General features: G+C 46.9%; 1 protein-coding gene across 1 annotated transcript in view; it reads right to left on the minus strand.

Annotated features, from left to right (window-relative positions):
• Positions 1 to 26,817, minus strand: part of TENM4 (teneurin transmembrane protein 4) — a 229,066-nt gene that overhangs the window by 45,650 nt on the left and 156,599 nt on the right. The window contains exons 13-19 of the mRNA XM_012744510.3: positions 25,820 to 25,939; positions 20,127 to 20,388; positions 17,264 to 17,531; positions 14,739 to 14,882; positions 11,745 to 11,994; positions 9,631 to 9,651; positions 3,318 to 3,550 (exon numbers count right to left, since the gene is read on the minus strand). Of these exons, the coding sequence (XP_012599964.2) occupies positions 3,318 to 3,550; positions 9,631 to 9,651; positions 11,745 to 11,994; positions 14,739 to 14,882; positions 17,264 to 17,531; positions 20,127 to 20,388; positions 25,820 to 25,939 (1,298 nt within the window). The remainder of the gene's footprint in view (positions 1 to 3,317; positions 3,551 to 9,630; positions 9,652 to 11,744; positions 11,995 to 14,738; positions 14,883 to 17,263; positions 17,532 to 20,126; positions 20,389 to 25,819; positions 25,940 to 26,817) is intronic.

The following is a 26,817-nucleotide window of genomic DNA, read 5'->3' on the forward strand; positions in this document are numbered from 1 at the left end:
TGCTAAAGTGCACCCCCAGGTAGCTGCTTCAGTTCTCTCAAGTGGAGCCTGAGCATCTATCTGCATTTTTGACAAGCACCTTGGGTGACAATGAACAGACCAAAGCCTGAGAACCACCCCACTCCATTATTATTTCTTAGCCAGTGACACGCATCAGAATCACCTGAAGATCTTTTTTTAATATACACCTGCTGGACCTCACTCCTGGAAATACTAACTCGGGAGGTGGCTGGGATTGGGACCAGGGCATGTTTTAGAAATGTTCCTGGGTGGGTGACGTTAATTTCCACCCCAGGTTTTGAATCACATGCGTCAGACACGCCCCTATTGAACCATGAACTGTTCAGGGGTACAGCTGAGCCGTGCCCCCAGGAGCAGCCGCTCTAGTTGGGAAGGCACAGGAGCAAATCAGGACCATGTGATGCTCCACAGGAAATGACAGACCCCCGAGAGGGTCGTGGTGAAATAAAGGGGATTCTGGTGACTTTTGTTCTGTTCCTTTTTCTCTGGGGAAGTCATGGGAGGAAGGGGTCAGAAAGGCTTCAGCGAGGTGGAGACTCTGGATTATAAAGCTTCCTAGTTGTATTACCTTGGGGACACCACTTCTAAGTCTCAGTCTCCTCACTGATAACATGGGGGCTTGTAATAGCCCTCAATAATTATTAAGGACTACTCTAATTATGAGAACGTGGCCAGCACTTGGTGGGTCTCAAGGCCTTGCTCCCAGGGCCCAGGCATCTCTGGCTGGACAGCAGGGTGGTCTGAGACACCCAGGGCCTCGGGAGCACCAGCTGTTCCTTCCACCCCTCCTCAGGCGGCTCAGTCTGGAGAGAGATTTGACACAGAGGACTAGGCAGCCTCAAGGCTGGGAAGCCTTTCTTGTGGCCCTGCCTAGAATGGAAATGAATTTCATTCTTTAAGTACCAAGACAGGAGTTTTCTTGTCTGCCCAGTCTTTCTCTTCCATCTGCTAGAACTGATGAGTGCTCCATGAATAATCGGGTTTCTTGTTTACAGAGTTGGCTGCACAGGCTAATAGAAGTGATCTGTCCTCTGATTAATTACTTCATTTTCCCTCCTTTTGTTGTGCTAAATAGATGGACATCTTTTCTCCTCCCTGCTGCAAAGTGTCTGCATATTGTGACACCCTTGTCATTTCTATCTGGGTTAATTGCAGGCTTTTGGGCAAATGCACTGCCACTACATCTGTGTGAGTGTGGGGGGTGGGGGGATGGGGAGAGCATACACATGCATGTAGAGCAACCGGAAAAGGCCTGGAGAGAATAAAGAGTCTCAGAAAAAAACTATTTTAAATCTAAGAGAGTAAGAATGTTGTGGCTAAAAGAGGTCTTGGGGATCATTTAGTCCAACTTGCTCATTTACCAATGGGGAAACTGAGGCCCAGGTGAGCAGGTCCTAGAGCCAGCCAATGGCAGAGAAAAATCATAATGCAGGGTACCTAAGTGCAAGCCTGGTGTTCTTTCCACTTCCAACTGCTATCTCAGTTGGAAATTAGGAAATCATAAATAGGAGGGCATTAACCTTTGTTGACACAATACTCACACAACAGAGCTATCCTCACCAGTTATGTGGTAGACATAATATATGATCATATGATATATGATACGATATATTATATAATACAATATAACAAAAACAATAGGAATCACCATTTATGGGATGTTTACCTTGTGTGTGGTACTACTGTACAAAGCATTTATATTCCTAAGAATATTTAATCTGTACTACAACTGAACAGAGTATCCCTGTTACATAGATAAGGAAAATGAGGCTCAGAGAGGTTAAGCAGCTCCCCTAAAATTGCACAGCTACTAAATGACAAAATCTGAATTTGAATGCCTGATTTCACTAGAGTCCACTGCTTTGATTTGAATCTAGACCCTGAAATCTGGCACTATTTAATAATATCATCACTTATTACAATTTTATCAGATATCATATGAAATATGTTTTGACTATCAGAATAATCCTGGGAGATGGACATAGACAGTATGCCCCATTCTATCAATGAGGACCTGAGGCTTAGACACCGTAGGCCACTGGCTGTTGGGTTTGCAATACAACACCCCACTGAAGGATGTCTGTTAATCACAATGGCTTCTCCAAAAAGCCTTTCCGGCTGGTGGCCTCAAACTACGGCCCATGGGCCACATGCGGCCCGCTGAGGACATTTATCCGGCCTGGCCCGCCGGGTGTTTTTGCCGCAGCTGCCTGTCCTGCTTAGCAGCCAACTCGTCCCGGGCCCACAGTGCGCATGTGTGGAATGTGCGCTGCACTCTCCAATGGCCCTCCAGCGGTCTGAGGACAGTGAACTGGCCCCCTGTTTTAAAAGTTTGAGGACCCCTGCTTTCCGGTCTATAAGGCACAGGGGTCTCTCTCAGCTCTAAACCCCCATGCACAGCTCCCTCTTCTTGTACCCTGGGGAGCCCTTCTCCCTTTCTCCCATATCAGAGTGATTCACATCCAATCTTACTCTGCTACAATGAACTTACGCATGCAACCACAGTGCTCTGTGTACTCAATACACACTTAATGAATAAGTGAATGAAAAATTCTGATTGTAGGCATTTAGAGATTCAACTTTTTGCAGGGCTCAAAACTGAAACCTGTAGTTAAACCACCCTATAACACATGAATGTAAGCAAAGATGATATACCATAATGTTTCTGTACAACAATAAATAAGAGATAGCATGAATGTCCAATTGTAGGGTATTGACAAACTATGAGACATCCAGTTGTTGGAATACTACATAGCCATTTAAAATGAATGCACAGGCCAGGTGTGGTGGTTCATCCCTGTCATCCTAGCATTCTGGGAGGCTGAGGTGGGAGGATGGCTTAAGCCCAGGAGTTGGAGGTTGCAGTGAGCTATGACGACGCCACTGTACTCTACTTGGGGCAACAGAGTGAGACCCTGTCTCAAAAATAAAATACAATAAAATGAATGCATAGCAACTATTGAATGATATGTAGAAATGTTCATGATACATCATTTAGGGGAAAAAAGCAGGTTACTAAAGCAGTTTGTTTAATGAGATCTCATTTTGTTTTTATTGTAGCAAACATTACACACACACACACACACACACACAAACACTTAGCAAAAAGACTAGGAAGAAAGACAGGAAATGTTAACTGGGAATATTTTTTTGATGGTGGAATTATCACAATTTTAACTTTCCTCCACATATTTCTTGGTATTTTCTAAACATTTTTGTAATATTAAACATTTATTTTGGAAATGGAAAATACTCCTAATAAATGTTCTTGATAGTTTTATAAAGCAAGACCTTACCCCTGGGGTTGGTGAGTGTGGCTTCCGTGGCCTTCCCACCATCCCCGCAGCGAGTATCATCAAAAGGGAGGCACTGGTCACCTGTCCCTGCAACCACCTCAGAGTTCTTGACGAGGTCCTTCACCACCACGGTGGACTTGATCTTAAAGACCCGCCGGCTGTTGGTGTCAGAAAGGAAGACAGCCCCGCTCATGGGGTCTGTGGTCAGGTAGTACTTATGCGCTGGGCTGTGACTGGAAAACAAAGACATGGCCAATTTGTGAGCACCTTCTTGTTATCTATGAGGTAGCTAGAGATGTACAACTTGAATCTCTGGCTCGTTAGAATCCAAGCAAGTGTCTTACAGGGATGATGTCCCTATCTGGGGTACTAGTTCCCCAATTTTTCTGACCTTAGTGATTGGCCTAACTATCCCTCCCAACCATTATCAATGCAAAGACATAATTAATGCAAAAACCAGCCCAGTGCCTACATGTATCATGCAGGTGCTAGATACATGTCTTCTTACAAAGATTATCAGTGAAGCCTACATAGGTGGCCTGTTAATTCAAGCTAGAAACATGGAGGTGCTTGACTTTAAAAAACACTTCAAGAGTTCAAACACACAAGCCCTTTTCCGTAGGATTTTTACAGCAACCCTCCACCCCTATCTCAGGATTGACGGATAAGACCCTGGCTAGATTTGACTTCTAGTCAGTGTCAGCACTATCTTCTGTTGATACTCATGTTATACTTATCAGGAGCCCAGGGATCTCCCTCCTGCAGTCAGATATAAATGAATTGCAGGATTAGTTTGTGATTTGCAGCAGACCCAAGGAAAATAAACAACATGGAAGAGCCGTGGGGATAATAGTTCTGTTTCTGGAAGGCAATTACAAAGACAAGGCTATGCTAACAGAGGACAGAGAAGTGAGACTATATAGAGGCATTAAGGAGACAAGGTACCACCTCTAGCCACAGGGTGGGAAAACTACACAGGATTTGGAATTAGGTCAGTCTGGGTTTCAAGTCTAGCTCGGGGTTCTAGAAACTTGGGCAAGTTACCTGACCTTCTGAGTCTCAACTTTTCTTCATCTGCAAAATGGAGGTATTAACAGCTACCTTGCTGGTGTATTAGGAAAATTATGTAAAATCATAAATGCAAAGTATTTAGCACAGTGCATGGCCCATAGTAGGTGCTCAAAAATAATAACTGTTATTTTAATTATCAGTGATTGCATCTGTTCTTGCATTTGGATATAACTACAGAATAGGTATCCCTTAGCCTGAATTTTGCTATTCCATGGTACTGATATAAAATTTCTTTCAAGTCTAGGGCACATTGAAGTTGGATTCATTGCTCTTGGGAAGCTAATTTTGAGTTCCTGTGCTTGGTTTGATCACCTACCAGTCCCTCAAACTGCATCTCAATTTGGGCAGCCCCTTTCAAGTCTCTGGAAAGTGTTTTCATTCAAAGGAGTCTCTCTCTCTCTCTCTGTTCAGACTGGGTTGCCTGGCACTGGCCATTCTCACTGCATGGTAGGGTACAGACTGTGCTAGGGGACTCAGGGACAGCCTAAGCTGTGATGAGAGCACCAGCAAGACCAGGGCACTGCAGACCCTTTTAAGACACAAGCAAGAGAATCAGAATAGTCTAGAAAGAAGCTATTTTGCATTTATCAGGCATGTAAATTTGGGGTTCTATTGAAAAACAAAATTTTATTTTACACACTGGTGTTTTCTGAATTCCATGTGAAGGTTGGAGCACCATAATCTTGTCAGTGTGTAGGTCACTAAAGGTCTTAATCTGGCCCTGTTTGTCATTATAAACATCCTTTGCTTTGGACAGTGTATTTGGGGACTGGCCGCTTCTAACAGGGCCAGGCGTCCAGATCTAAGGCTCTCCCCGAACTCAGCTAACCTGACACGGTCTTCGCCAAGTGTCCTCCCTTTCTCTAGCCCTAAAACTACTGCCCTGTCACTTCCTTCTCAAACCAAGGTTAAGTCTGTCTGTAGTGGGTCCTCTTCAAGCCATCCTTCCAGATCTAACCCAAATACCAACCTGCCATGTCAATGCTGTCCCTTCTGAGACCCCCCCCCCCAGCTGAGCAGCACATAAGCCCCTCCCTGCTGTGCTGCTCCATCCTCCCAGCCTCTCTGAAGCCCTTCCCTCACAGAATGCCATTCCGGCCACACTGACCTCCTGTCCCCCCAACATGCCTTATGCCTGCTTGCACCTCCTACTCCTGCTCTGCAGAACGCCCTGCCCCTTCCCTCTCCTACTCACTCTTCGCCTGTCAGCCCAGTGGTCCCTCTTCTGGCAAACCTTCCCCAACCTTTCTTCTCTGTGCACAGAGATTCGTATCTGTTCATATGTGGATTATAGGACACTTGACATAGGCTGTGGCTGTTTGTTTACGTGTGTGCCTCCCAAACCTGCCTGTCAATACTTGAAGGGAAGAGAAAGGATTTCATTCATTTTTGTTTTTCCAATGTTCGGCTTCATGCCATCTAGCCCATAGCTGCCATTTGTTTTAAATAGATGGCATCACCATCTTTAGATTATTTAGGTAGTGTTTTCATTCAAATTACTTAGCTTTTCTTTTACTTCTCTTTTGGGGGTGGCGGTAACAGGACATATCTTGTTCATCTTGAAATGTCCCCTGTGACTTACCCTATAATGTAGCACAGATTTAATCTTCCCAGATGACACTGATTCTGGCTGAATAAAATGCAGTGACCTTAGATCCTGCTGTGTAGTATGGGGGCATCCTTGATATTTCTGCTTTCCTGGTGACAGCTGAGAGGTGGGGTGTTTATTTCATTTCTTTGCGCATCACTCATGATAAGCTGGTCCTATCTACCTTGGCAGAAAATGGTCCCTGAAGGGAGATGGCGAGGGGGCCCTGTCCACTTAGATTAGCCCCCTGAGCTTCTACCAGCTCATGTCTCCCTGCACTGCTTCAGAGAAGTGTCACTCGTGGAGTTTCTCAGATCAGTAAATTCCAGGAGAGGGTGGCATTGGCAGGATTGTCCCAGAGTCTATAAGAGCTGTGGCCACATCTTTTGTGCCCCAGGACAAATCTGAGGTCTGGTGGTCAGTTAAGTATAAGGGAAGGAACAGCTAGCTTTGAATGTAGAGGGTTTGTGTTCCAGTTTAGATGAGTCAATAGTACAAGTTGTAGGTCCCTCAGCTGTCAAATCTGAAGTCCCTGCTTTGTTCTGCTCATAGGTTTATCATTAGGATCAAATGAAATTATACACCTCACCCTCCCTTTCCAGTTTGTGGAGCAATTTGGACATTCTTCAGCTCATTTCTTCCTCATGCCACCTGGTGCTGGGAGCTGCCCCAGTTTCCATGGTGTCTACCTGGACCTCCACCAGGCTGCAGTGCCATCAGTCCACAGAACAGAGCTGCAGAGACAACTGCCACAGATATGAATGCATCTGTCACCACCCACGGAGTTGATTCTGTCCTGGACACTGTGCTAGCGCTTGGCACACATGGCCTCATTTTCCTCACAACTACCATACAAGGTCAATACCTTTTTTCCTTATAGCTCAGAAAACTGAGACTGAGAGAGGTGAAGTGACTTGACTAAATGGTAGGGCAGAGTCCAACCCAGTTCTGCTTCACTCTAAAGTCTGTGTTCTGTCTACTTGCCCACACTGCTGCTCAGGACACTGCTCACCCCTGAGACTCAGCTGGAGCATCACCTCCCCCGAAATATCATTCCTGGACTCTACTTCTTCCCCACTAGCAGAACTTGGACTTCCTTTGTTGGGTCTCCACTAGAGCCTAAGCAGTTTCTATTTTTAGTATCTGTAGCACTTTAAGACACTTTTCTGTTAAGTGGTCTGTCTTCTCAATGAAATCTTGAACTCTTCAAGGGCAGGGACTGAATTCGAGTCCCTGGTGCTTCATACTGGGCTGATACAGAATTAGTGCTCCAGAAAGTTCTGCTCAATGTTTGGATGAATGTATAACAGCCTCTCTGGCTGGGGTATATACAGGGTATACGCTCACTGCTATCAATCTTAGAGTGATGGTTCTCAAACATGGTTACACATCAGAATCACCTGGAGAGCTTTTAAAAAAAGAGGCCTTAACCATAAGTACTGAAGGGACTGGGCACCTGTACCTTTGAGATCTCTCCAGGTAACTCAGAGACACAGTCAGATTGGGGAACCACAGCCTTAAAGCAGTGCTTTTCAAACTTTAATGTGCATATGAACCACCTAGAGACTTTGCTAAAATGCAGACTTCAGTTCAGTAGTTCTAGGGTACGGAACTTGAGAGTCTACATTTCTGGTAAGTTCTCAGAGAGTGTCCATGTTGCCTGTCTGTACTCTGGGTGGCAAGGCCTAACTCTGCAAATAATAAATGCTTTCAGGGCATGAGATGGAAGACAGCCTACACCTGAGACCTGAGGCCCGGCTGTGTGCACAGGGAACATTTCCAGGACAGGGACCATGCCTGATCCATTTCTGATCTCCAGTATCCTGAGCAGGGCTGGGCACACAGTAGGATCGCAGCTCTATTTCTAGAGTTTTCCATGGAAATCTCTGAGGACTCATATTCTTTTCTAGTTCCTCAAACATAACCTTGGTCCTTTTGGAAGTGACATAAAATCTAGAGGACTTCAGAGTACCATTCATGAGGTTTATGGGCTGCAGCCAAGCCTCGCTCTACCTCTATCTAGACATTGTAGGGGGCGTTTTCCAGAAGGAGCCGGGGGCCCAGAAGTCTCTTGGGACAAGAGGTGGTCTCAGTGAAAATTCTCCTTTTGTCTCCAGTAAGGTATGCCTCCTACAAAGGAGTGTCCTTCAACCATATTGGGTGGCAGCCTGGCAGAGTCTGATTTGCTGGTTTTCAGAACCAGTAGGAAGAGCTTGAGTGTGGGAGCCACATAGACAAGGCTTCAAATACCAGTTCTACCACTCACTTGGTTAAGTGATCTTGGGAAAATCACTTTATTACTCTGAGCCTCAGTTTTTTCATCCGATAAATGGAGATAATCACACCTACTTCAAAGGGTTACCTTAAGGACAAAATTTCATGAAGAATGTTAATCTGTGAGCATAGTGCCCGTTCCTTTAAAAAATAAAATGCTCAATAAATGGCAGCTTTTAAGCAAAGCTTGTCACCTTGAGAAACCTCCAGAATATTTTGTGCATGATGGAAAAGCTAAGTATGTCATACTTAATATTGTCCTGTCCAACCTATTTCCTGGGGCAGTTAAAGGCTCTTGAGTTAATATAATACGTGTAGCTGGGTTTGATGGAGGCTTGAGTTAAAATGTGCTTCTGAAGGAAAGGCTTTGAACAGCCCTCCACGACTAGGGAAGAGATCTGGGAAGAGGCGAGGATGCTTGTTTTCTGAGGGGGCCTCAGGGGAGGATGCCTGGTGGATCTGGGGTCTCTGTACAGAGCACACCCAGCGTGGCAGGCTGGACTGAGGCTGAGAAGGCAAAGGCAGAGAGGAGCCCGCCCTGGGGGATCACAGCACAGGATGATATTATGTCACCAGCCGTGGGGCCAGATGCTGTTACTGGGAGCAGCTGAGACAATTAATGAATGAAGAGGACAAAATTCTAGAATTTCTTTAATCCACCTCTGACATTGACTGATGGGGACACTGAGGCCCAGAGAGAGGAAGGGGTTTGCCAATATTCAGGTGCCAGTTAAAGTCAGAGCTGGAACCCAGGCTTCCTAGTGTCTCCTGATTGCCTTTAACTGGGGGGCAGAAAGTGATTCTTTTTCCCATCTACTTTGGTTCACTGCTCTCTGCAGGTGGTCCCTGTGGTCTGTTCTGTCCTTGCTGGCAAGCCTTTTGGTAGGGTCACCCGGCATCCCAAAGCTGAGCCACCTGGAATGCCCCTAGAAGGACACATGTGAAATCTATCTCCCTCCAGATTCTTCACCTGATCAAGACATTCTCAGGACTTCCCATCATGACTTCCCATCATGACCATCAAAGTCTCTCAACACAGGTGGGATGACATCCTCATTTATTCTAAGGATAAGCAGACTGTGGCATTCAAATTACTATTTCGAGATTTAAATTCTTTCCCCTATTACTTCGGTCTGTCATGTCCACAGACTACCAAAGTAACTGCCTCATTTTTCTCCAGACTCAAGGAGTTCAGTCTCTTGCCACCCACCCCCAGTCATTACTGATGACTTCCTCTCGTTGCAACTGATTACCCCCGATCAGTTCCCATCACACAGAATTCTTTTGCCATGGAGCCATCTGAAATTGACACGTGTAGCTTACCATACAGCATGCAACAAGGCAGGGGAGAGACAGGACATTCTCCACTGGTTGTCTTACCTATGTCTGAAATCTTTATTTCTGACAGAAGACAGGAGAGCAGGGAATAGAAGAAAGAATGAGGTGTTAGCAGCAGGGTTAGAAGCATTATTAGCAGCCTGAAAACTTGACAGCAGTGGTACTGCACAATACTATAATAAATAAAGACTTAGCAGCTATGACACTGATGTATTTTCTATTGGATATTACTTGTCAGTGAGTTCACTTACAAGCAGCTACATATCACAGAAGAGGCATGATTTCACCTGCACCACTACCACTGACTTGGGGGGGGGGGAGACTAGGTTGACACGTTCTGCTGCTTTAACAAGGGCTAAGACAGAGATTGGAATAGTCGATTCTCTTCCCTGTACAGAGACATACCCAGAGATACATATGCCGACCGCTCTGTGTCTCTGTCTGGACACACGCCTCCTTACAAAGAGTTACCCAAACCTGGGTGACCTCCCAAGAGCCTCCTTATAACCGTATGCAGAATTGGAGGAGTGCTATTATTAGGAGGGTATGACTCAGAGCCACAGGCCTAGGAAAAAAAGACTGGAAGAAAATATGTCAAAATGATAATTTACTGCTAGATCTACTTACACAGTAGATTTTTCTTCCCAAATTTCACTTCTCCCTTCCCTGCTCACTATCTCACATGAGCTCCCCCACATTTGTGGGAGGGAGGCAGGTAAAATGGGATTTCTTATTTGAAAGATGTGAAAATGGAGGCCCAGAGAGGTTAAGTGATTTGTCCAAAGGTGTACAGCTTCTCTGCCAAAGTGATCTGACTCTCTAGTCCAAGGCTTTTTCATTGTAGTCCATATATGCAGCTGACTGAAGCAAATACACTCACTGGTTCCCCCTTTCTCGACAGATGTCTATGCCAGTCAAGCCCATAACAGAGAAGAAAAGCGGAGAATATTCCATTGGTTGCCCACTTCTCATTCAGCCTGACATCTGATTCCTGTGAGCCCACCGCATGTCCCCGTGGGTCTGGGCTGATACTAACACTTCTGTTTAGGGCAGTGAGCCTTACTCCCCTTTCACATGTATGTTGTAGAATGAGATTCCTTCAGTAGGGACTTACCTCCAGGGAATAACTCAGCAAGATATTAAGTTGCAGTGGCCCTCATTAGGCCAGGTGACAATTTTTTGGCCAGGCAGAGCTGTGTAATGGCCTTCTACATTTGAGTCCACCATTCTAGAAATTGGACCTTGGGCAGGTTCTTTAATTTCCTGAGCCTCCATCTTCTCATTTGTCAAAGGGAGATTAAATAAACACCTCACGGAACTGTCACGCTTGGCAAATAGCAGGAGCCCAACAAAAGTGAGTGTCCTTTCCCGTGCCCACCCTGAGAAAGGCTTTCCAGCGCAAGGGCCTGTCCTGCTCACCTGGAGCCGAGCCCAGGAGGCTGGCGGATCCCACTCCCTAACACAACTGTGATGGAGCTCAGTGCAACGTCTCCTGAAAGGGAGGGTGGGGCCGCCCCATCTATAAAGCAGAGCTTCTCCGTGACCCAGAGCCCACCCTAGGACAGTGCTCTGGCTCTAAAATGATCTGGTTTAGGGAGGTCTAGAGAAAAATCCAACACCCCAGGTCCTTCCCTGAGCTCCAAGCGTAGCTGTGCCCCATCACCCATGGCCAGGATGGGGGAAAGGCTGAGTCCAGCCGTCCTGCGGCACCTTAGGAGCAGAGACGTGTGCCCGGTTTCAGCCTGTGGCCCTCATCTCAGTACTGGGCAGTCGAAGGCTCCTAACTGATGAGTGGTGGGTAATAGGGCCAACCCGAGAATACTGCCATGGGGGCCTTGTCCATTAGGCTCTGCCTTGTTCTTAAAAAAGACTCATGTGATTAATTGTCATCAGTCTAGGCTAGGAAACACAAAGAAGTTTCCAAGGAGTCTAACTTTCGGCTGCTAGCACCCTTCTGTGTCATCTGGATGCCAGGGACATCTCACTGTCCCGATGGTGGCTTGTCTTCAGTGCGGTGTGCCCGGGAAGCAGCGCCTGCTTGACCTGGGAAGGGGAAAGTCCCGTCTGACAGGGGGGCTCAGTGGGTGACACAGTGGGGCCCACAGGACAGCAGAGGGACCTGTCGGAAACCGCAAAGTGGCCATCACGGTACACACCTCAACTCCAGGATGTTGGTGACGTTCCCGGAGGGGAAGATCCTTCGGATATAGTTGAAATCACCCACGTAGAGGCTCCCGTCGGAGCCACAGGTGAGGGCCACCGGGGCCAGGAGCTTGTTGCCGTCAGCAAGGCCATTGCAGCTGGGGCAAGAGATGCTTCTCCGGCGCCCGTTGCCCATGACGCTCCCGATGACGGGGGGCTGCTGAGACACAAACTGGTTCTCCCCGTTCCCTTTGTGCAGGATGCCTGGGACAAGGACAGAACAGAATCACCTGCGGAGCAGAAATGTGTCTCCTCTCCTGTGGTGGGTCGCAGAGTGACCCTGGCTTTGCAAGGCATGCGAGGTCTCTGCCAACCCTTTCCAGAGAAAAATCCAACACACCAGGTTCTTCCCTGAGCCATAAATGCAGCTGTGCCCCATCCCTCATGATCAGGATGGGGGAGGCTGACTCCGCTGGTTCTGCAGCACCTTAGGAGTACCCCAAGGCTGCTCCTTGTTCCCCGGTGACACCCAGGGTGTCCTAAACAGGCCATACTGACTTCCTGATTCAATCAGTAAATTCTACGTAAGACAGGCGCTGCCACCATCTGCACTGTAACAGGGGGCCAGGCGAGGCAGCTTCCCAAGGCCACAGAGGCTACGAGTGGAACTCAGCTACACTGTCCCTTCGACAGGCTGCCCGTGTCTCGGCACCCAGTCCACAGCTCTACGACAGCATAACTTCTTTACTGCGCTACTTGTTTCTCTTTTTCAGTCACCACCATTTCAAGTGTGGAGACTGTGTCTTCATCCTTCATCCTCTTCAACAGAGCCTGACACAACAGATACCAATAAATGTTCACAGAAATGAACGTGCGCAACTCACAGTTTCTTCTTGTCAAGCTAGAGTCCAGAGATGGGTTTTTATCTGGTGTTGCTACTAACGGCTGGTCCCAGATCTGGTATAAGTTTCTTCATTGCTTTAACTCTCCTTGGGGCTCAGATTTCCCACCAACAGGATAAGGGATTGACCTCCATGACTTGTAAGCTTCCTCCCACGTCTACACCACTTGCTTTCAGTCCAGCTCATCCTCCCGGCTGCATATTGCCACTGCATCCTCTGTCTCCTGCCTCCCTGTTCTCATGCAGAAGCCTGCATGGGCTCTGGCTTTAATAGGTTACAGAATCTTCCCCCCAGCTGTGATCTCTTAGCTTTGTCAAAGCAGTCCTTTAGTGAATGGATATCTTTAATTTTTATGTAGTCTAATCAATTATTTTTCCACTTTAAAGTCTGAGTTTTTTTAGGTTTCAGGAAATCCTTTCCTGAGATTTTTAAAAGATAGTCTTCTTTATTTTCTTCCATCAATTTTAAGGTGTTATGTTTCACACTTAGATGTTTAAGAAAACAACTCAATTTGTTTTGTATACAGTGTGAAGTGGGGACTTAATTTAATTTGTCTCCACATATTGAGCCAATTTTCCCAGTACCAATTTCTAAAACACACAGCCACTCTGCACTGATACGTGATGCTACCTCTATGTACCAAGTTCCTATGTACACATGGTGTGTAGCGGATACTCCTATTTACCCACTGATATCCATCCCATCCCTGCTTTCCTTTTGCTGCAGTTAGAGAACCTCTGATATTTAGCTGAGCACATAACTACAATCCCCAGCCCTGTGGGCAGCTATGTCCGTGACTAAGTTCTGGACGGTGGCGTGTAAGTAGAAGTAGTGTGGGAAGCTGCTGGGAGGCATCCTCACGATGGAAGGGACTTACTCTTCATCCTTTTTCTCTGTCTTGCTGGCTGAAGTGGTCACCGTGGACCATGACCTTGGGCATGGAGGCCCGAGTAGAAGCAAGAAGAGAGGGGCAGCCTGGCTTCCGGCCTGCAGCCTGGGATGAGCCACCTCCAGTCTTGTAGGTGAGTGAGAAGCAAACTTGTTTGCAATTCTGTTGTTTTGTCTTTTCTAACACTCAGGGCCAAACCTGGTTTTAATTACGGCTCAGAGGTCAACTTGTGAACTCCATGTTCTTCCCTCTGGGATCTATTTATCTGTTTCTGTGCCAGCACCCCACAGTTTTAGATAGTATGGTTTTTCTAAGATAGCTTAGTATCTAGTGAGTCCTTTTTTCTTTGTTCTTATTTTAAAGACTGCTTCAGCTATTTACAAATCTTCACTCTGTCATAAATTTTAAAATTAGTTTATGAATTTCCTCCCAAACATGCTGTGGCTTTGACACGCATTCATCGCCCTTTCGGATTAGGCAGGAGATATCTGACATTGTTACTGTATTTGGTTGTCCCACCCTGGATCATGGTCAGAGTGAGTTATTGAAAATCCAGATCTGATCATGCCACGCACGGGCTTTAAACCCTTCAGAGGCTGGATAGTTGCCTCCGGTGAAGTTGAAAGTCCTAATCTTCTTACCCTGGGCTCCAGCTGCTCGTGCCCCCAGCTTTGGCTTCTGCTGTTCCCTTCAACTCACCTGCTGCCCCAATCACAAGGAACCTTCTCTCCAGTGACTCTTCCTTCAGGCTTCAGTGCTTGGGCACACACTGTGCCCTCTGCCCAGACTGTTCTCTCTACTTGACACGGGGCTGATTCTATACCCTGTGAGCCCCAGCTCAGGTGTTCTTGCCAAAGGGATGCCTTGGTGGACACCAAGAAGCTGAGGCAGGTGCTGCTCTTCTGTGCCTCCATAGTGTCCTGCACCTCCCTCCGAGATGCCATGGCCATGGCACGGCATTTGTATTTGTGTCTGACCAGTGTAAAGTCTTGAGGCCTTTCATTTCTGTGTCCCCAGTGCCTGGCACAGTGACAGGTTCCGAGCAGGCACCCAAGCAATATTTGGTGACTGAGCCTGCTGAATGACAGATCACATAGGAGCCTGTGGGACTCAGAGTATGCATTTTTTTCTTTGGCAGGGCACAAAGGATATAAGACAGGGGTCCCCTCCCCCCTGCACACCCCACCTGGCTTAAGGAATTCTATTAATTCACTCACCACTTTGGATGTTGAGGGCATGATGTTTGTCTAGGCTCCAGCCTCCAAGCTTGGACGCATCGATTTCATAGCCCTGCAGCACTGCTGTTCTTTTTTCCCATAGGATCAGATCTGGGCAGGATTCATACTCATAACCCACGGAAACTGCAGGTCACAAGGGGAGCAAAATGCATCAGTGAGCAAAGAACTCTTCGGCCTTTAGACCCGCAGCCAAAGCCTCTGGCTTCTCTTTTGTAGAAGAGGGAAAAAGGAGCATATTTCTAAGTTGGAACCAGAACTATGTGAAATACTAACATGAAGATCTGCTGAGCCTCAATAACCTTTTCTTTTTTTTTGAAGAGCAATTGTACATTATTGGGAAAAGTTAAGCAAATACTTTCAATTGCTTTGAAAGGACCCAGGTGAATCAATTCCAGGGAAATAATCTTTAGTATGGAAAATACTTTATATACACAAAAGTCTTCAATGCAGCATTATTTAAAATAGCAGAAAACTGGAAGTAAACTAAAGGTTCAAGAGGGGCAGGTGTGTCCACTCCAGGAATGTCACAGAGCCATTGGAAATTACAGTTATAAAGACCATGTGGTGACATGCAAAATGCTTATGGAATAATGCTCAGTTGAAAATACTGATTATATACAATAATCTGCATTTTTAAAAACTACATATGAAATGAGAAAATAAATTGAAATGTTAATGAGTAGTTGTATTTTTTATAGGATCACATAGGGCTTTTTTCTATTTTTGTCCATTTCTCAAATTTTTATTAATGACCATGGTGTTTTTCTTTTATAAAGCAAAGAATCTAAAATCACTTATAATGAATACACAGAAAAGGTGCTCAGTTGGAGTATTTTTAAAGCTGGAAGTTGCTTTGAGCTTTCAAAGCTTGAAAATCCCCTGGTTTCACTTTTGTTTCACAACTCCAGGCTCCCTTAGAAGGTCACTGGGATGAAGGCTAAACGTGGCAGGCTCCTTGAGCCTGGGTTTATGAAAAGTCCTGTAACTGATTTATGAAAAGGAACCAGCAGAGACAGGAATGCTATTTTTTCCAAGCTTCTTTGCATGCAGGCACTATTTTCCAGCGGGCAATATCCCACCACGTGTTCAAGACAGGAATTAACAATGGGCAGCCCCTTTAAGTTTCTTGTAGGTGCCATAAAAGATGGCTGACCATCTATGGCAACAGGGGAACAGGCCAGGAGATGTCCCTGTGACCTCCTTCCCATGACCTTGAGTGGCTTTACCAGCCATTATGCCTACTACTGGTCACCTGTGATCTCAGGACAGTGACCCCAGGCCAGACACTTCCCTTTTTAACTGACTGGTGGATGTTGAATGTGCTCATTTTATCCAAAGAGGTTATAAGGCCTCATTTTTTAAAAGAGATGATAGAAGTGGCTTGAACTACAGAAGGGATCGTGAACAGTGAGAGATGGCATCTTTGCTCTGAATGTGCCCTTGTGGGGTAGGGTGGGAACGCACACCTATGGAAAGATCTGGGATAAAGCCAGCTCTGTTTCTTCCTAGCTGTGCATCCTTGGGAGGCCTCTGGGCCTCAGCTTCCCCATGCAGAATTTGGGGATAATAATTTCTGACTCGGAGATATAAGGATTAACTGAGATGCTAATACACAGGGGAGCACATTGCCCAGAGCAGGTGCTCACTGGAGATTTTTTTTATTTCCTTCCCACATCCCTCCTTCTCTTCTTCCCCACATCCTTCCCTTTCTTGCTTCCTCCCCCCCCTTCTTTCTTCCCTCCCTCCTTCTTTTCTAAACACAGCATTCTTCTCTGCATCCTCATTCTACCTTTGCTGAATCTATAAAGGGAATAATATTGCAGTAGGGTTCAAGAAGAGATTTGCTGGGCTGCTACCCTTGAGTGCTTGGTGGATCAGCCCTGCAGAGGTTAGGACTGCTACCTGTCCCGCTCGGGGCCTTTCCGGGGACCTTGCTCTACTTCAGAAGCAGACATGAGTCTAGCCAGCCCTTGGAAGCCCCAGGTCCAAGTGAGACTGGGACTGTAGGTGAGGCTAGAGTCACATTCTGTTTCATCTTACAAAAACACAGCGCTAAGAGCAATAGAGAGATCACCTCTCTGATAGGAAATAAGCATTTCAGGTGAAGGGAGAATCTTAGCTCCTGCACCTCAAAAAAATTTGAAGGAACAGTTTTTCAGCTCCCCTATTTCCATGGATAAGTTCCAGCAGGATATGGCTGTGGGTGGCCTGGCAATGTCCACGTGGCCCTGCCTTTGTGGCACACAGCCTTTTTTAGCCACCATGTGCCACCAAAGTGCTTTTCAAGGGCCACTTTGGTTTTGAAACCTCGTTTTAATGGTCAAGTTTTCCATATTCAGGTCTTTCAGTACATTCTTTTAGGTCAGGGATGGTCTTAAAGGCCAATGAAGCCTTGGCTATTTTTGATCTAAGAAGAGGAAGGGAGGAAGAAGAAACCAGGGAGGTGGAAAAAGAGTCCTCCCTCCAAGTGCTGTTCTCTCTGAGTCCCGTGGCTGGGGGCTTACCGAAGGCTTCTGAGAGCCCGAACACCTTTTGGTTGTAGACGTCTGTCTTGTCCCAGATGAAGTAATAGGACAGGTCTGGGGCTGCAGCAAACCACTTCCGGAAGAGGCGGCCCTCCACCGCCACCATGAGGTGGACCTTCATGAGGTTGAAGGGGATGGTGGGGTGCGTGAGGCTGATCCTCAACACAGACTTGTAGCCAGGGGTCCGGCTGCTCAGGTAGCTCAGCTTCATCTTGCAGCCAGAGATGGTGATCTCCTCCTGCAAAGCCTGGGGACAGAGACAGAGCACAGCAAGTGATGGGCACTGACGCCCCGGTGGAGGGAGGCTGGCCATGGCCCCACAGACCCTGGGTGTTCAGGATGTAGAGGAGGGAGCAGAGGAGAGGAGGAGAGAGGGAGAGGAGGAGAAAGAAAAAGAGGAGACAGAAGAAGGCAGAGGGGGAGGAGGAACAGGAGGAGGAGGAGGACATGAGAGAGATGGGAGGAAGGATCAGGGAGGAGGGAAACAAGTCGGAAGACCAACTGTTATGTGGTAGGACCCTGTGTAAGTCCCCTCACCTCAATGAGCCTCAGGCTCCTCCTCTGTAACAGGGTTGATAATGCTCACTGCACTTCATTTTTGAGAAGGACACATGAGATAATGCATATAAAATACTTAGCCTCGTGTTGCCTCTGATTCACTAGCTGCGTCATCCTAGAAAACTCAGGGAACCTCTGAATCTCAGTTTCCTCCCTGGATTAGCATGAGGGTTGAGTAAGGTCACACACGGAAAGTGCCTAGTGTATAAATGTTACCAGGTAAGACAACGGCACTGCTAGTGTTGGTGATGCTGGCAGCAGGTGACCAGGAAGAAAGACCTTCTTCTCAGATGAATGTGGACAGCTGCCTAAGCAAGAAAGAGGGGGCCTCTCTCAAAACTTTCCTAAAGTAAGATCTGTTTCAAGCACCTTTCCTTTGGAGGAGGTAAACAGAGCCTACGAGCTGTTGACCAAACAAATCATTACGCAGAGCTGAGAACACAGCATGGCAAGGACCTGTGGCGGAGCCCCGGCTCACCCACGGAGAGAGGCTGACCTGCGCACGGAGCTCCGGGGCCGTGTCAGAGGAACAGAGTGGTGGGCAGGCAGCACTTTATCTACTGGGTGCAATGGGCTTGGTTCCAGGAAGGGAAGTTTAAATGAATGCCAGGGTGCTCAGGCACGTGGCAAAAGCAGAGAACTCTATCAGCTTCGTGCTCTGGGCTCTGTTTCAAGAAAGGGACATTTAATCATTTGAAGGTAACGTATCTATTCAGGGGACAATGATTATTCTACCCTTGTGTTCACAGAGTAGCTGGGTCTTCATAGAAGGGTGTGGACCCCACTCCCACCCCGCTCTCCTAAACATGGGAAATTTCAGGGATTGGGCCTAAACCAAGGCAATCTTCCTAAATTACAGCTCACAAGTTCCAGGCAAAGCAGGCTCTACACCCTGATGACCCACAGGGCGGTTCCTGATGTCAGTGCCATCTTGGTGCTCTCATAAATATTTACCTTCTTTAATGTACCCTTTAAAATTTACCTCTTCCAGCATTTACAAAGGCTAACCAACAATAGGATTGGGACAACCCCAGAGTTTGCTGTTGTGTTTTTTGTGAATCCGATAATGAACCGGTTTGTGCCCCAACTGAGTGTGCAGGGCCCCAGCTCAGGAAGCCCTGTAAAGAGGGTGCAACCTTTAACCTCATTTGTTCCAAAGTCCCTGCTCCTGGGAAAAATGTCTAGCTGGGGCTGAGCCAGGATCGAGTAACAAATTACTTTTCTCCAGCAAGCTCTGTCTCCGCTGACAACCATTTCATAAGAAAGGTCAGCCTGGTGGTTGAGACAGGAGATAGGCGCGGAATCTCCGACAAGCAGAGAGGTTTCAACCTGTGAGTGCAAGAATTTCAAAATGGTTGTATTTCCTTCCCGTGGGCTGGCGTTGGAAGCCACTCAACAGGGTACACGTGGAGAGATGTGTTTGCTCAGCCAGGCATGAAATATACACACACAGATGCATAAACTCCCTGCTCTGCCAGCGCCCGCAATCCATTAACATGCACGCTGCCCTGGCTCTCATTAGGCAGGCCAGACGGCCAGAGCTTCTCCTGGGCTTCTGCACTGACATCTCTCTTCTTCCTAGGCCTTCATTTTTGCCATTAGAAATTGGGCTGGGGACAGTGGAGGAAATTTAACTGGCAGAGCTTTGTTAGACCAAAAAAAAAAAAAAAAAAAAAGAAATCTATCTTAATTTCTGTCACATAAAAATGTATCTTTCCCAATTACTTCCCTTTAATGATAATTAAATAAAGCACTTGCATGTATAGATTGGAGCCAAAGGAATCCTTAATTGGCATGAAGGCAGTGTGTGTTAAATAATCTTAATAATAGCTAAAATTTATTGAGCACTTACTAGATGCTAGACGTGCTAAGCACCTCATACACATTTTTCTCATTTAATCTTTATTATAATGCTCACTATTTGGGATTCTCTGACCTATTCCTCTTGGTAGAACCTATGATTTTCAATATTTTTAGCAGAAATAATGAGAGGGGACACTGGAGGGTGGGGAAAAGGAAGTGGAAGGGACCTGGATGGCAGAGTGGAAAGGGAGAGGGAGTGTGCCAGGCAGTTTCCAGGTGCTCCTGTGTTTCCGTGTGTAACATCTTTGCATCCTGACGTCACGCGTGCCATACAGTTTGGTGGCTGGATTCCATGCGGTGGGCTGCTGGGGTCTGACCCAGGTCCCACAGAGGTGTTTTCCCTCTCCACTGTCTCGGAGACCCTCCTCCACCCCCAGGTGAGATACAAGCATGGCGAGATGCAGGTAGGAAGGCTGGGTACCTGGATTTCTGGCACGATGGGGCCTTTCTCTGCACAGGAGCTGGCAAAGGATGTCAGGGGGGATGGAGAGACCACGGGGTTGGGGCGGGCGAAGGTGCTCAGGTCGCAGCTGGGAATCTCGTTCTCCTCATGCCGCATGATGATGGTTTCCATGACGAAGAAGCGATCCCACGGCAGCCAGAGGGTGTGCTCCTGCGTGATGAAAGGGGCCCGCTCGAACCGCAGGATGATGGAGATGCCGCCATTTGTGACCAAGTCAAAGCTGTTTGGGAGGGGAGGGTTGAAGGGAGGGTAGGGGGGAGCAGGGAGAGCAGGAACCAGGATGAGGAGAAGCAGGAGAAAGAGAGACCAAGAAAGGAGAGAAAATTACACCAAAGGGTCTAAGCAAAAGCATTATTTTTTCTTTCTTTTTTTTTTTTTTTTTGTAAAATGATTCACTGTAGAGAATTTGTTGAGATTAACCACTGCTACAGAGAGCCATTTGCCACAGGATACGGGACAGCCGATGGGTCCCCTGCTGCAGTGTTCCTGGTACTCATGGCCTTTCAACTGTGTTGGAGCTAAAGTCCCATAGTGAAAAGTCAGCAGAACAAAGCAGAACAAGCCCTGACCTGGGTGTTAGGAACCCTAAGCCTAGTCCTGGCTCTGCCTTGAACTATTGTGTGATCTTGGGTAAGTCACTTGGCCTCTCTGATCCTCAATTTTTTCACCTGTAAAATGTAAAGCCTCAAATAGATTATTCTTAAGCCATTTAGATTCTATATATCTACAGCAATTTTAGCTCTGTGATAGATCACTCAACAAAAACCTTTGCAATTACAAAACAGCTAAGCAGTTCAGAGATGGCACACTTAGAATCACAATATCTGGCTGGGTATGGTGGCTCATGCCTGTAATCATAACACTTTGAGAGGCTGAGGCAGGAGGATCACCTGAAGCCATGAGTTTGAAACCAGCCCAGGCAATGTAGCAAGACCCCATCTCTACAGAAAAATTTAAAAAATTAGCCAGGTGTGGTGGTCCCTGCCTGTAGTACCATCTCCTTGAAAGGTGGAAGGATTGCTTGAACCTAGGAGTTCAAGGTTATAGTGAGCTATGATCAAGCCACTGCATTCTAGCCTGGGTGACAGAGCAAGACCCTGTCTCTGAAAAAAGTGACAGAGCAACCAGAATACTGAATACCAACCTCCTACTTGAGAGAAGATCACTGTGACAGTGTCCTGAGAGCTTTTGTTCTTTATCCTCTGAGGATGGTGGGAAGGTCTGAGCAGGAACCTGCCTTCCTAGTCCTAGTTCTGGCTCCAAAACGACACCAAATAGGTCTGCTCTAGGATGGTCTCCAGGCCCTTCCCATCCTAGTTGACCCCTGCTAGGCCTCTCTTGTTTCACACACTCATGGGGATTGTACAGGTAGAGTCTTACTTGCATCACCCCAAAATATCTTGTATGCAAACAGGACCCCACCAGAAACAGCAGCTCTGTTTGGTTATGGCATCTTAATTCCCATCACCTGTGGACAAACCTAGCCAGGCACTTGCCCATCCAAGCCTTGGTGTCAATGTTTAATTTTTGAATATCCAATGAAAAAGAGTCCCCATTTAAACATCTCAATATTTTCTGACACTTCCCAGTCCCACAGAGACTGATCTGAGGGTTCTGTAGCCACAAGCTCAGAATCCAGATGAGCTTGGGTTACAGACAACAGGAAAGGAAGCTCGGGTGTGAACCCAGGCACGTCACTAATCCCACAGGCTGGGTCTGCTTAGGCAAATAGAGGGCTTGGCTGTGGCTTAAGGTCCTATGTTCATTGAGCTACAAGATCTCAGACTAGAATGTTGTGTCCTTCCTCCTCCTAAAACAGAAATCAAGTAACAGCTGAACCACTGGAAGGGAACTTAATGGTCATCTGACCTAGTCCCTCTTCCCAATCTGATGCGTTAGTCCCTGCTGCACAATTACCATCAAGGGCCCATTCAGTTCCTACCTGCACATTTCCAGTGATGAGGAGAATGCTATATGCATAGGAGGACTGTCCCATCCTGGGTTAGTTCTGACTGTTAGGACGTTTTTGAGCCTGGAACCTTCTCATTCTAGCTCTTTATTCACTGGGCCTGGATCTGCCTGCTGGGTGACTTCAAACTAGACTGTTCCTTCTGCCTCTGCCAGTCCTTCAGGACTTGGAAACAGTGATCCTGTCCACCTGCCATCCCCTGGCTATAGTCTCTTTTTGGACAGAGTCCTGTTAGCTCTTACTTTTAGGGTGCATTTTCAAGGCCTGGCTCAATTTGCTTTTTTGGGATGGAGAGCTCCTCCTAACTATCAAACTGGATGGCTCAAATTTCACCTCCTCCACACGGCCTTCCCCAGTCGGAATTCCCGCTCCCTCTCTGGGTTCCATTGCACTTTGTGCACGCGCTGCATTGCATCACATTGTAATTGCTCATTTAGCTTTCCGGCCAGGGACATCGATTTCTCTGTCTTTACAGAAACTAGCCCAGTGCTTGATGATTAAAAGTTTACAGAATGAATTCATGAGTGACACTGTTAACAACTTCTGTATTGACAGTCCACTAAGTCCCTTCTTTCTTTGGCTGTTATTACAATTCAACCTAACGTCCACCTGTGCGGGTGGTGTGAGAGACCCCAGTGCAGGATCTCAGCTTTACCCTGATAAATCCATCTTGTGGGATTGGGCCCATTGCTCTGGCTTGCTCTTCCCTCCTCTAGAAACCGCAAGGTTTCGGCATTGAACTGTCCTGTCCTAGTGCCAAATCCTGCTCTTGGTAGATGGCATTCCCAAGTTCAGTCCTCCAAGCTCCAAAGCCTGACTCTTCTGTCCTTTGCAAGAACTTAACACCAGTTTGCTCCTCACTCAGCCCTTTCTTGGCCCACAGGTGGGTGGAGGAAGCCAGGCAGTACCGCTGATCAATAAGTAATGGCAGAGTAACACAAGGGAAGGTGTTTATTTTGAACCAAGAATTGAGGTTTTTGCTCTCCAGGAGAATATCCACGGGTTGGGGGAAATACCCAGAAAACGACTTTTCTGTCACAGGACGGAAGAGCATCTGTGTTTGGACAGAGCATTTAACTGTCAAACGATTCTGGCCAGACTCACGGGCTCCCTTCATGAAAGGCTGAGTGTGGGGAGGGAGGGGAGATAAATAGGAAAGGACATCCTCCCAAGGCTGCGGGAGCTGGGTGGAGTGGGCCGGGCCTGCTCACCTGGAGGGGAAGCCCCACTGTGGATGGGAACGTGGGTCTGACCCCGAAGGGAGGGCTGGTCCTCAGATGAAGCCCAGACAGTTTAGGGCCAGTCTGAGCAAGGCTACTTACTCCACAGGTGAGTCACGTCACCTTTCCAAGCCTCGGTTTCCTTATCTGTAAAATGGAGCTGATGATCACAATCACTGGGCAGGGTTAGAAACCAATTATCAATTACACAGATGGGATAATAGGTGGGAAAGGCTCAGGCCCCACACATTCCCTGGGCACCGTGCTCCGTATCACCCCGTTTTTCAATTCATTGAGTTTCAGCTGCTTCTCTTAGTTTTTCTTCATGACTTCTATTTTGCAATTTTTTAATGATCTCTTTGGCTAACTTTGGCTACTGTTTTCTGTTTGTGAATCTTGTGTGTGTGTGTGTGTGTGTGTGTGTAGGGTGAGGGAGCTGGCTGAGCGCGAGTGACAAGGTGCCTGCCTGGAAAGTGAGGGACACAAAGTGAGACACACTCCCTGACCTCCCAGGTCACTTGCATATACTGTTATCTCCAGACTACAGCTCTAGTCCTGTAGTTTCTCCTAGGGTATGAGAGGTAAGACAGAAGGTGAGTCAAGGAAGACTGGGAGGGAAATGCTGCCTGTTTCTATATAACTAACAGGGATTTTTCAGACACTCAGAGAGAAAGTGATAACTCTCCTGTACATTATGCAGTGTTGGGAAGAATATTTAAGCCCCGTAATGCATTGGTAAGACTTGATCTGAAACTCCAGCTCTGTGGCAGCACTGCTGGCTCCTGTGATGTACCACAGGAGGCTGATGCAGGAAACACAGCTGATATTTAACTCCCAGGACCTCCACGCTCTCAAGGGGCAGTAGAGATTGCAGGGGTAGCATGAAAAGGAGGAATCAGAGCCTGGAGGTGCTAGAGAGGAAGCTTTTCCCAAGGGCCACCAACCTCATGCCAGACTCTGGTGTGTTGTGTGGACCCACCCTACCCAACCAGAGCAGGGCATAAGGACTGATGATTTGTCACCTCACTTAAGTGACTGGCAAGTTTCATGGCAAAAAGAGAGCAGTCCTCAAAGGCTCCTTTTTGATGACTGTTTCACAGCAGGGAATGACGTCATCAGAATACCTGTTGCTCAGGATGCTCACATCTGCCGTTGTTATACAGCCGGCAGCCCTGAACCGGAAGGCAGTAGAGACGGAGCATAAGGAAGAAGATTCCTGCATGCCATAGTGGGCATCTCCACTGCGGCGCTTCCTGTCCTGGGTTGGATGGTGTACAGGGCAGGGGGCAGCGACCTGGCCTGGCCAGTTTACCCCTAGGACTGGCCACTAGCCTCTTCCAGCGGGGCGCGTCCCATTCACATGGAGTGGGAGGAGGGGAAGGGGTGCCCTGCACCACGCTTGCCAAGCCCATCTAAGAGGCGCACATGTCTGCAAACAGATGAGCCTCCACTTCATTATCACCTCGGCCGGGACGCGCTCACATCTGATATTGGATTAAAGAGGTGCTAAAATCAATCAAGCTGGAGCATAATTTCCAACACAGAGTGAAAATCAACCTTATGGGCCCACACTTAGCCAGATGGACTAACACCACCTGGTTTTATTAAAAACAGAGGACTTGTCTCCACTGACAGCCTAAATATTCCACTTTCCTCCTCCTCCTTCCCTTTCCTCCAAAATCTTCTCATTGCCTGTCCTGTTACCATCACCTTCTCACCATTCAATAATTTGAAATCTTAATACATAGCTAATATTTACTATATACTTATTATGTGCCAGACACTGGAAATACAGCAACACATTAAAGGGGGGCAGGGAACTGAGATTTATTAAACACCTGCTGTGTGCCAGCTGCTTCCTCAGCCACTTATAATCTGCTCTCACAACCAATTTGTGAGATAGATGGCATCAGGACCATTTAACAGATGAAGAAATTGAGGCTTGGAGAGATTAGGAGATTTGTCCAAGGACAAGCAGCTAACAGGTGGGAGAGCTAGGACTGTTAAGGAAGCGCTGCCTCATTCTACTGACGGTTCCTGGAGGAATTCAAAGGTCTGAATTCTGTTATCACCCAAATGGCTTCCACAGACCTATGCAGTTGCAGGATGGAAACCACACAACAGGAATGGCTGAGATTTCTAGAGCTGTCTGGTCTGTAGAAAGTGGTCCACATGTAGTATTTCATATCATAAATCATGGAGGAGGATAGTATGTATAAGGTACCCTATGCTTACTCTGAGAACCAAGTAAGAAGAAACTGCTTCATCCATAGTCACAGGGACATAGGCCAGACTCAGGTACAAGGTCACACAGCTAGTGAGCTGCAGAGCTTGGCATCTGAATTCAGGCCCTCTGAACCCAAGTCCCATCGTCTTTCCCCATTGTCCATCCAGTAGCAAAGATATGGCAAGAGCACAAGAGCAGGGCCTTCACTCTTCCTGGCCCATAAACCATCTCCTACCTGCCATCTTGCCTGCTGATTGTATACCCAAAGAGAGGGTTATTGACGAAACTGATGTTCACACCAACCAGGGGGGTCCCATCTGATGTCATCACCTGACCACGAATAACGCATGCATGCCTGTGGGAAGAAAAGAGAGAATAACGTGATGTACTTGTCATGGTCAGAGCCCTGGTCCTCAGGGAACCCCCTGAGGTCAGAAGACAGCGGCCAATCACTCAGACACATTTTGCACCTAGGAACTCATGGTATTCACTCAAGATAAACAATAATCTTTTAAAAATACCACCTCAATTTAAGGCATCAAAGTATCCTTGAGAGAATGCTATTGGGAGGTATTTTCAAGTATCTCACTCAGAGGTTATTTTCTTTTTTTTTTTTTATTTTTTATTTTTTTTTAGATCCTGGAGTCTGTGCTTTGCAGTCAGTCCAGTAAGAGGTTATTTTCTAAGGATACTATATTGCTATAAGGAGATAAAACTGATCCCAGAGGGCAATACAGTGTAGCTATGTGTGCGGATTTGGAGTTAGGTGATCTGGGTTCAAATCCCAACTCTGTCATTTCCTAGCTCTCTGAACTTGTGCAGGTATGTGACTGTCCTTTGAGCCTCTGTTTTTTCATCCTGGTACAGAGTAAGCTCCCTAAATGGTAATAGCTATTGTTGTCACTAACTGTCTCATTGGAAGTGAACATACAAGAAAGTGAGTAGAACGGAGGGTACTTCCTTTCATCTGGCAGTAGAGATGGAAGGACAGATGCTAGCAAACCCTTGGAGTGGGTTATGGAACCTGTCATCTTGCCCAATGTTCCCCTTCTCTATATCATAGACATCAAAACATCTGCTTCTCCCAAACTTCCCTGGCGAACATTGCTTAGAACCTCTGTGTCTACAATATTATTCCATCCACCCAAAATGTCATTCCTGCAACCCTTTCCCAACATTCTCACCATTAAAGACCAGCTTCAAATGATACATCTTCCCTGAAGTCTTTTTTGA

This window comes from Microcebus murinus, chromosome 4 (assembly GCF_040939455.1).
Source record: "Microcebus murinus isolate Inina chromosome 4, M.murinus_Inina_mat1.0, whole genome shotgun sequence".
In the NCBI taxonomy this organism is placed as follows: domain Eukaryota; kingdom Metazoa; phylum Chordata; class Mammalia; order Primates; family Cheirogaleidae; genus Microcebus; species Microcebus murinus.